Source organism: Centruroides sculpturatus, unplaced genomic scaffold (assembly GCF_000671375.1).
Source record: "Centruroides sculpturatus isolate CEXI.00-Female unplaced genomic scaffold, Cexi_2.0 scaffold180, whole genome shotgun sequence".
Taxonomy (NCBI): Eukaryota; Metazoa; Arthropoda; class Arachnida; order Scorpiones; family Buthidae; genus Centruroides; species Centruroides sculpturatus.
In genome coordinates, this window is record NW_019384918.1 from 110269 (window position 1) to 121177 (window position 10909).

General features: G+C 34.1%; 1 protein-coding gene across 1 annotated transcript in view; it reads right to left on the reverse strand.

The window, feature by feature from the left end:
* LOC111631823 (uncharacterized protein C8orf76-like) overlaps positions 1-9867 on the reverse strand; it is a 33543-nt gene extending 23676 nt beyond the window's left edge. The window contains exon 1 of the mRNA XM_023376138.1: positions 9481-9867. Coding sequence (XP_023231906.1) covers positions 9481-9582 — 102 coding nt within the window. The 5' untranslated portion in view covers positions 9583-9867. The remainder of the gene's footprint in view (positions 1-9480) is intronic.
* Positions 9868-10909: the final 1042 nt, after the last annotated feature.

Consider the following 10909-nt stretch of genomic DNA (forward strand, 5'->3'; position numbering starts at 1 on the left):
CTAGTGTGTCATGATTTTTAGATTCTTCACTTGCTGACATGAGGTATGGTTGGACAACACAGCTCCAGGATAATCAACCAATGAGTGATTTGTAAATTGCAGCAACCTTTGACAATGGAACTACTACTCACAAGCAAATGAACTTGCAAACTGTAAATCACATTGGAGAATTTTGTAAGCCTTCAATTTATTCTTCCAAAAAAAAAAAAAAAAAAAAAATTAAGGTTTTTTTTAGGGACAAATTAAGTTTGAAAACCTCAGTTTTCAAACTTAATTTGTCCCCTAAAATTTAAACAAAATTAACAAAATTAAGTTTGAAAACCTCAGTTTTCAAACTTAATTTGTCCCTAAAAGTTGTTCTAAAACCAATTTATTCTAAAACCAAAACATTTTTCCTTAAGAAGCAATATAAAATGGATTAATCCATTCCTGGCCCCCAAAACAAAGCCTTATTTTTTTTACCTTTTTAGCTATATTTCATGCATGAAAATGCAATTTAATAATATATTATGCATATCTATATGTATATCTTGTATATTTATATATTTTAAAGCAAAATGTTCTATCACTGCCAATGAAAACCAAAACTGAAACTAACATTTTACAAAGAAGTGCTGTGAGATTTGGGATAGATCGACAAAAAGAAATAAAAAATGTTAATTTCTACAATGGGCCAAAAAGGAACAAGTGAACCGAATGAATCAGACACTTGTGGGAGATGATCCACTGCTCTTGGGTGAACAAAACAAAGACAACAGACCAAAATGTAACAGAACAGGAATTTAATCTGCCGAAGCTTGTACAGCACGTCAAGGATTATTCTCATAATACATTACAATCCCAACAATACACAAGCTATTAGTCCTCTTTCGTTAGAGATATACACAAAACAGAAACCTCACCACGTTTAGTGTTGCCACCTTTTCAAAATCACTGACCTGGGTGGCAGGGTTTGTTCCTGATGCATGCGTAATGTCATTTTGCAATGCAAAGAATAACGTGCAGTGCATGCCAGTTCTAAATCAGTTACAGTTAGGGACTAGGGAGACTTGGGTAGGAGTAATGTAAATAACCTAAATTAAGAAAGAACAACTACTGATGACTTAGTTGTATTGGTCATTGGAGATGTGTATGAATACGAATCCCACAAGAAAAAAAAAAAAAACAAAAAGGTTGACAGGTTGTGCATGATATTCCCGGACAAAATTAATAGTTCACCTGGACAGTGAGTCGATTCTTGGACTGTCCGGGTGAAAACCGGATGGGTGGTAACACTAACCATGTTTCCACAAGACAATACTTTCCTTCTAGACCTTGTTTCACTATTTAAAGTACTATCTTACACCTCTGTTCATAATTCAAAACGATCGCCTTTCCACCTCTTTTCGCTCTGCTCTTGGTGATGGCTTCCCACTCTAAAATCCACGATCATGCTCTGCACACCAACTCCACTCATAACCTTGTTTCCATCCACATCTTCACTTCCCTTTTTCCCCCAGGGGCTTACCACCGAGCCATACATTCCATCTTGGCTGGAGGGGAACACATTAGGCGTAAGGCACAGTGCTATAGAGACTCAATTCTGACTGCTTGCATGAAATATAACCAAATCAATCAAGATGGACAAGAAAGACTTTATCCACACTTTCCAAAATATTATGTTTCAATTGATTTGATTTTATTTTTAGCTTCAGTTTCAGTATAAAGACCAGAGTTTTAACTACCTGGCTACCTAGTATTAATAAATGTTAAATATTAATATTATTGTGAGGGACGAACAGACCCACAATAAAGTGTTATTTTAAATTTTAATTATTGGAAACTTTAATCGGTTAAATTCGAGCGTTTTATCGAGTTAGGCTAAAAGCCATAAAAATTATTTCCCACGGAGTTTGTTCCTTGTTGAGTCGGATCCAGTTAGTCAGGGATGTGTCACCAGGAACTTTCGATGGAGAATCCATATTGGACGCCAGACCCTTAAAAACAACCACCTGACCTAATGGAAAAACCCAAGAGGAATTACAAGAAAAAAACCCTCAAGAAGAAAGAGTCATCATCCAAAGTCCCTCTACAAGAGTCGTCTCCAAAAAGGCCGCCCAACAAAGTCGTCCTCCAGAATTAAAGTCGTGATCCAGATTTAAAACCGTGATCCAGGATTAACACCGAGAGCAAAATTCGTGCCTGATTAAGCCTCTACACTCCTCCGTGCCTCCACACCAGTGAACGGACAAGATTCGGACTTAGTGGAAAGAACAGTCCATCGACAAGGTATTTATCAACCCGCGATTCGTTTGTAAACTCTCTCTCTCGACGGGCCTCTCTTGAATAGGGGAACTATGACAAAAATTGACCCTCTTTGTACAGTGGTGCCTCGTACAACGTACTTAATCCGTTCCAGGTGCACGTCTGTTAAGTTAAACGTCCGTTATACGAAACGCATTTTCCCATAGAAATACATGTTAAAACATATAATTCGTTCCGCAGCATAAAATAACCGTACTGTACCATAAAAAATGAAAATGGAGCAGACACCAATTATGCCGGGTAGTCAGATGTTGTGAGGAGGAGGAGGTGGAAGAACACTTTCTTTACACATTCATACAGATACAGACTTTTTACACATTGCAGCGAGTCTTTTTTTTATTGTTTTTTAATCAGAGTCAGATTCAGGAGAGGCTACCGGAACTTGCAGGGTCAACTTCTCTTGTTCCATTCTTTGTTTTTTGCCTGTTGGCTTCTTGAAAAACATGACCAAGGTGGTCTGTTTCTCTTTCTTCTTTAACACCTGTCGGAAATGACGGACAAAGGTGTCATCGTAGAGATCATTGATCCTGTTGGCCTCAGCTCTGTTTGGATAATGAGTGTTGGTAAACTCCTGAACCTCTCCCCATTCGACAAGAAAGTTTTTGTCAACTTTCACTCCTGATGATTTCTTGCTTTGTTTCAATTGAAATCACCTTTCTGTTTTTTTAGAAGCCATGATGCATTATAAATGACTTAACTTGCCAGATTATATGATACGAATAATTCTTTATTAATTAAGATCACTAAACACTTCTACGAGCTACTCTCGCTCCGTTTGTTTTTTACAACCTCTTTTCGTCCCGCCACCTCGGCATCTACACAATTACATTTCGTTTATTTGAATCGTCAACATATATTACATTACATTTAATGTTTATTTAAATCATCAACATATATTACATTACATTTCTACTTCAGATATACTAATAATACATTCTAATAATACTAATATATCCTAAAAATAGCAGATTGTCATTGGCAATGGCAAAAGAGTGGAAACATCATTCGCACTTGTTCGAAAAAAGTCCATTGTTCATCTCACGTAACTACCGAACGGAAAGTCCATTGTTTGCAGCAAGTCCGTTGCTCGAGTCACGTAACGGTCAAACAGAAAGTCCGTTATTCAAGGCGTACGTTATACGAGGCACCACTGTATTTTCTTTAGTTTTTATTAAAATTGTTATTTGTTAGCTACCATGGAATCTGAGTAAATTACTTCCTCGTCTCTCTCTTCACCTCCTCTCCAAATCCCATCGCTCACCCGCTACCGCTCGCGAGATGTAACGTCGCGATTTCCGAGTCTCCCAGAGACTCGGTGGTGTCAGATTTAGGTCTCCTGACGTGGTGTCAACGAGACACCGACCCTACGGTCACATTATAATATACTAGCAGGTAAACCCAGCATTGCCCAGGCAAAAAATAAAAACAAATATTAAGATTACTTTGTATTTCTAACCCTTCTATTTTATTATATTATAGTACTAGCAGACCTGGCCACATGTTGCTGTAGCTCAAAATGTATCTATTATAAATGTATAACACTTCCCCCGTGGGGGTAATTTCAAAAAATTCCTTCTTAGTGTACATTCTCTTGACATACCCTATTAAAATGCAATCAAAAATGCAAAAAAACCTCATCAAAAATAGTATAATAGAAGCAGAGTTCTTTACGGTAAGCCTTAATCCTGTCTTCTCCCCACGGGAGGAATTTCGACATCTAAATTATGTAAAAAAACACATGAATTCGAATGCAACGTTGTGTCAAAATTTTAAAGCAATCAGTGAAGAATTTTCGGAGATTAGCTATTAGGAACAAATGAACATTACATTTTTATTTATATAGATAGAATAATTCCTCTTTAAACATCAAATTACCTTTAAAAAAATTATCTTTAAAAATAATTCTAATATTTTCCTGATTAAAATGTATGCAGTAGTATTCCTGCTCTTACCACGTAGTTGGATCATGAGAAAATGTCATCAAGAGAGCACATCTCCTGTAAGTTTAATGTCTCAAACCAAAGTTTCATTCTCAGAAATGTCTTTTGAACTATATGGCAATAGTCAACTAAAAAATATGGAATTGTAAATATGATTTAATTAATTTTTAAACTTTTATAGCTAAATATTTCATAAATTTCCAGGTGAAAAATATTTGTTTAAGAAAAACTAAGACACAGTAGTACAAAGTTAAAATTGTGTGTGGTGCCATCTGTTATGAGATTTCATTAGAAAATAACTTTTTTTTATTATTAACTTGCAGGGGAGGGAATTTCGACATACAGTGGTACCTCAGTATACGAAATTAATCCGTTCCGAAACTGAGATCGTATCACGAAAATGTCGTAAGGTGAATCATTTTTCCCCATACAATTACATGTAAAACCAAATAATTCATTCCAACACGAAAAACACACTTAAATTAAAGCTAAGTAGTACATTAAAAAAAAAACTTTAGTAAGGAAAACACTGAAAAATGAATTTTATAGTTGAAAATGTATAAATAACCATAATAGAATAATAATTGATTAAAAAAAATGTAGTTTTATTTGCACTTTACCTTTGAGAATAGATGTCAGTGGAGGTGTAAACTGGTGGCAAAGAGGGAGAAGGGAAATGATACTAAAACTTAACTTATGTTCAACCCTCGTAAATAGGTACTGGTATAATATACACTACACTCTCTTCAACACTGTCTGAAGAAGACCGGAAATAATGGTTGAAAACGTTTGTAGTATTTTTTAAATATTTTACTGGTTATTTAAGGTTGAAGAGAGTGTAGTGTAACTTAACTTACATAACATAATGTAACAATAACTTAAAAATAACTTAACACTAAATTTTTATATTTTCTGTTTTATACTTTTTTTTTTTAATTTTATTCACTGCTTTTTGCTTTCTTTCCTTCACTTCCACCAGCACTTTCACTGGATAGAGGTCGCTTGCTAAAATATCTATCCAAATACATTTGGCTTTGCCTACTTTTTAAAATGTTTCTAAAATGACTTAGGCAAATGTCATTACTCCGATCAGCAATACGGCCAGTGTGAACCTTTTCGGGATGTTTCTTTTCAATAAAATCAGTCACTTTCTGATAATGCCTCAAGATTTCCTTTATCGAGCGAGATCCTTCCACGACAAAGCAAACACGCGGACTGAGACCAATGAACAGAAGTGAATAAAAAATGGCACTGCAAACTAACGTAATGTCGTATGGTGAATTTTTGTTCGTATCGTGGAGCAAAATTATGTTCAAATTTCATGTCGTATCCTGAAAATTTCATATGCTGGGGTGTTTGTATCCTGAGGTACCATTGTATATCTATATATATAAAAATGAATGTGTGTGTGTGTGTGTGTCTGTCTGTCCTTCATGCATTACCACACCGTTTATCCGATTGCCGTGAAACTTTGGGAAGTTGTTTAATATACTCCAGCGAAGGTTTGTGGCATAGTACGATTGCCATAAAACTTCGGAAAGTTTTTTAATACACTCCCGCGAAGGTTTTTGGCATAGTACATTTATTCTACGATAGATGGCGCGCGTTTACACGAGCATTCGAGCACAGTGTGTTCGATCGATTTCAAATTGTGAAGACCATTTCCCCCTTCAAAAAATATTTCTATATATGCATTTGTGAACTGTTATTTACGATATTCGTAATAATGTTTGTTTAATCACTTTATTTCAACTTTTTTTTGCTAATTACGTATTCGCTCGAACTTTGTTAAAACTTTAACTGTATACCGAACAACAACCGAAGTTGTAGAAGGAAATTCGCCTATTTTACCGATCTAGGGATCCCCTTTTCCAAATTTTAATATCATCTAATAATTTAAAAAGACAAATTACAATAAAACGGTTTATTATCCAACTATCAGAAATTTCACAACATGCCAAGGAAGAGAGGAAGGAGCAATTAAATAATTAAAATTATAAAGGATTTAAAAATATATATAAAAATGGGGAATATCGCACTTCTGACAATCGCAGCGAGTGTGTGGGCTAAATTTGGAGAATCCGTGCTTCTCGCATGGACAACTGTATGTAGCCGGCTCACACGTCAAAAAATCTTCCGATTTATTCGTGTACGCACCAGAGGAAAAAACAAAAAATATCGTGTATCTACAAACACTCCAATATATAAATAGAATTGAAACGACACTTTGAAATGTTTTCCCGATGAAAATGAATAATAATAATAAATTTCAATGAAAATGATAAAATGTAAATTGAATTTTATCATAACGAGTTTGCTTGAATTTCCTTTCTTCTGAGATCGCAGCAATGCGCGACGGGTAAGCTAGTATTATATAAAAACACACCCATATTCAAATGGAACGTTGTGTGAAAATTTCAAAGCAATCGGTGAAGAACTTTCAGAGATTAGCTATTAGGAACAAATGAACATTACATTTTTATTTATATAGATTTGATTTATATAACTGCAAAGGTTATCTTAAGTAAGGGTTTATCACGCCAAATGAACAATCTAACACATTTTAAACTTTCTTTAAATTGTGTACAGTAGAAAAATAAAGAATTTTTAATTTAAAATGTGTTAGATTGGTCACTCAGTGTGAAAAACTCTCACTTAAGATAACCTTTGTAGTTATATAAATCAAATACTATATGATACAATATACATATATCAAATATTATATGATCTGCCAAGGAGGATGCATCTTGGGAAAACTTATGTAAAGCTGTCTCCTATTTAGGTGTTACTAATGTGAAGACAACCCAGAAAACTGCACATGGCCAGTCCATTTGTGATGTGTGACCGACTACTGGTGTTTGGTGGTTTTATCCACTCAGTTACCGAAGGGTACTTATTGTGCTGCATTTTGAAAAACTTGTAAATCTGTAAATTCACTGTCATCCATCTGCTGTCTATTCCTAATCTCAAGAATGGAGTTAGATAGATGAATGCAGAGACCAGATATGGAAAGCTTATGGGCAAGAGGCCCAACTGACTATCTGAACTTCCAATGGAAACCAAAAGTCACATTATTTCGATTAAAAAATTTTGCCCTGAATGCAGTTAGATACATAACTAGCACGACTCTCTTGCTAACAAGAAAAAGTATGATGTACAGGGGCAAAACACTACTACACTCCGTGAAGATGTATCCAAGTGCTATGTGCTACCTGTCACAGTATGCAGTAATGGCTTAATAGCCCATCTATTTCACATTATATCATTGTTATAATAATTAAGTGAATATAACAGGATATAATTTTAAAAATATCGTATTTACTCACATATAGGACGAGGTGTGATTTTAAAGATCAAAATAAAGAAAATTAGATTTATTAATACAATTCNATCATTGTTATAATAATTAAGTGAATATAACAGGATATAATTTTAAAAATATCGTATTTACTCACATATAGGACGAGGTGTGATTTTAAAGATCAAAATAAAGAAAATTAGATTTATTAATACAATTCTCATTTTGTTTCATTTAATCACAAGTAAAATATAAATGCACACATTGTCCCGCAAAAATTACTGGCATTTTAAACTTTAAAAAAAAAATCCTGTAAAATCGACAACATAATTTGTTCATGTAACCAAAGCTGGACAATCGGGAACCTTTTTTTGCCAATTCTCAACAGTCAAATCCACTCTCCATCAATTACACTAACCAGTTTCTCCAAATTCTGATTTATGAATAATCATCTGTTTTCATGTGGGAATGGATTAAAACTTATATCGTGCTCCTGTGTGATTTTGGAATTTAAATCTGAAATTCAATTCAAAAGCATTGCTTTTCCTATTTCTATTTATCTTTACTCCTGACAATGTATAAGAACGATTCAAAGGACCCAAATAAAAGACTTATGTTTTTAAATACAAAAGAGTAAGCATCAGGTAAAAAATATGAATACACAGTTCACAAAAATTATTTGCAAAAACGCAAAGAATCTTTCACTCACATGTACAGGATGACCTAGGAATTTGAAGCTGTGATAAATGAATAAAAACTTTATCTTATATGCAAGTAATATATTTTTTGTAATTATTATATTTACTTTAAATAGTTCTTAAATGACACTATATGTAAAGCTAGAAAATTGAATGTCAAAAGAAATTAACTGATATGTAGATATCCATCAATATTTTGGTGCGAGATGTATGACACGATCTAAGTTAGAAGTATTTGAACGTAACTTTCCAGTTTTGTAGCAATTGGTCAAATGGCCTAGGTGTGCATAACAAACAAACAAACAGACTCATTTATATATATAGATAATATTATATTAATAAATTTTTGCTATTTAATTTGAGTTAAACACCTTTCAACACAAATTCTTGGATGCCATCTGTATTATGCAAATATCAATTAATGCAGTTTTTATTAATTAATACAATTTAAATTCAATTGCAATGTGTACAGAAAAATGGAAGTCAAATCTTACTCACATGCACATTAAAATATAATTTGAATAACTACATTATCAATGGTTCATGTCACGGTATCTAATGAAGCAAAGAGATCTCTGCACCACTACCTTCTTAATTGGTAGTCCCATCGTCGATTGGAAGGGCCATTGGCTTTCTTTAACTTAGGAATTATAGGAAGTTGACCATCTGTGGACGGCTCTTGCCAAGTAGCTTGTTCAGCAACTGGGGCAAACATGGCATTCAAAATTTTGTTCATAAACAGAGATACTCAAAACCCAGGGTTTGACTTTATAGAGAAGCAATGCTTGATACAATTATTCAGTTCAGACTATCTCAGTATTCACAAACATCCCATATATGGTAAACTGCATCACACAGTAACCCAACCTATCCATCTTTCCCCCAAAGTGATCAGACGATGCAATTCTTGCACCGATATTGAGCTGTGATTCCCAATTATGTAAACCTCATACTCCTTAAAAAGCAGTTGCTTTTCAAAACATTTTTAAATGCTGAAGGGATCATGGCTAATACCCCTGAAACATCTGAAAAATGGACTTGAAACCTGCTTTTCCAATTATACAGTCGCTGGAATGAATGTGTACAGTACATAATCAAGGCCAGTATTCTGAAAAGTTTGATTTGTTAGTTAGTGCTGTATTTTCTTAGATAAAAAAATCAATCAGTCTTATAACTCTGATTCTACTTTGTATAAATAGTCTTTATATAAGTCCACCATTTATTTATTACAGAAACATACCTCGTTATTATATATCTTTGGTTCGTATACACCAGACGTTTCGTCGTTCTTATTTTTAGGAGTTTCGAATAAATCGTCGTCTAATTCAGCACCAAAATTCATTTTTTGAGAAATTTATTAAGTTAACAATACAGTATAACCTGTCACACGAAAAAGTTAGTGTAGTATACAACACGTTGTTAACACGGAACCGCAGCGCCGAAACGGTAGAAAGCAAGTTGCCACTCGCGACATATGAAAAAATTTGGGTCTGGATGAGAAAAAAACCCAGATTATTTACCCAGAAAAATTCATGATTAAAATGTAATTATAAATACTTTATCACAGTACAGTCGTGTTGTTATCAGTGGCGTAGCGAGGGGGTGTATCATGCACCGGGCGCTACTCGCAGAGGGTTTTTAACTCCACGTGATTGAGGATTCAGCGAATAAAGTACCATGCTTTTCGTTTTTGTTTCTAGAATCTAAAATTTTCTATAATTTAAGTTATTTTATATTTATTGAAATAAAAGATGTCTGAGACATATTTTATTTCAATAAATATAAAATGACTTATATCATTATCCTGTTGCTTATGAGAATTTATCTTCAGAACTTTTGGAGAAAAATTATAATTTCTCCAATGATGACATTTTTCTTCCTGACAGTGACTACGAATCAGATCATCTGACAATGCAATCCAATTAATGATAGTGAAGCAGATGCCAAAGAGTTACCGGCAAACACAGAATCATCTGTCATCAGATTCTGAGTAATTTATTAATACAGTAGAGCGTCGATTATCCGAAAGTCAATCATCCGAAAGAATTCCAGTCGGCAAATTTAAATTTTCGCCAGTGCTGTGGCGCTGCAATCTTTAGCTACGTCTTGGTCTGCTCAAATATTTTACGTTTGGCTGCGTTTCTTTATGCAGCGAGAGTGCAGCGTAAATGACGTCACGAGCAGCTATCGCTACACGTCGCTGCATCATAGTTTAGAAACGTTTTCCGCTCGAGCGAAACACGGACGTCATAATCTATCCTTTAATTCCAGTTACAGCCGAAAATAGTGCTTTAGTTAAAGAACTACAATATTTAAATAAAGAGATATAAAGAATCGAGTATTTATCTTTTCATAAATGTGAACAAAGTAAAAAGATAAAAGATATAATTATATTTAAAATATAGTATTTTCTTATTCTTTAGATAACTTTCAGAGTCATTTCATAAAATTTAATCCTTCTTAATCTTTCCATAATATTTTTATCAACAGTCACTTCGACTTTTTTATTTTTACAGCATAATATCGTATTATACACACAAGCGTCCATTTTGCTTTACACGTGTAGCGGACGTAAAAGCTGCTTTATCTTCGCTGCAGCGACCTCTTGCAGCAAACGTTTAGAAACGGTTCGCTACATTGCAGCGCTGCATTTAGAAACGGGTTTCAGA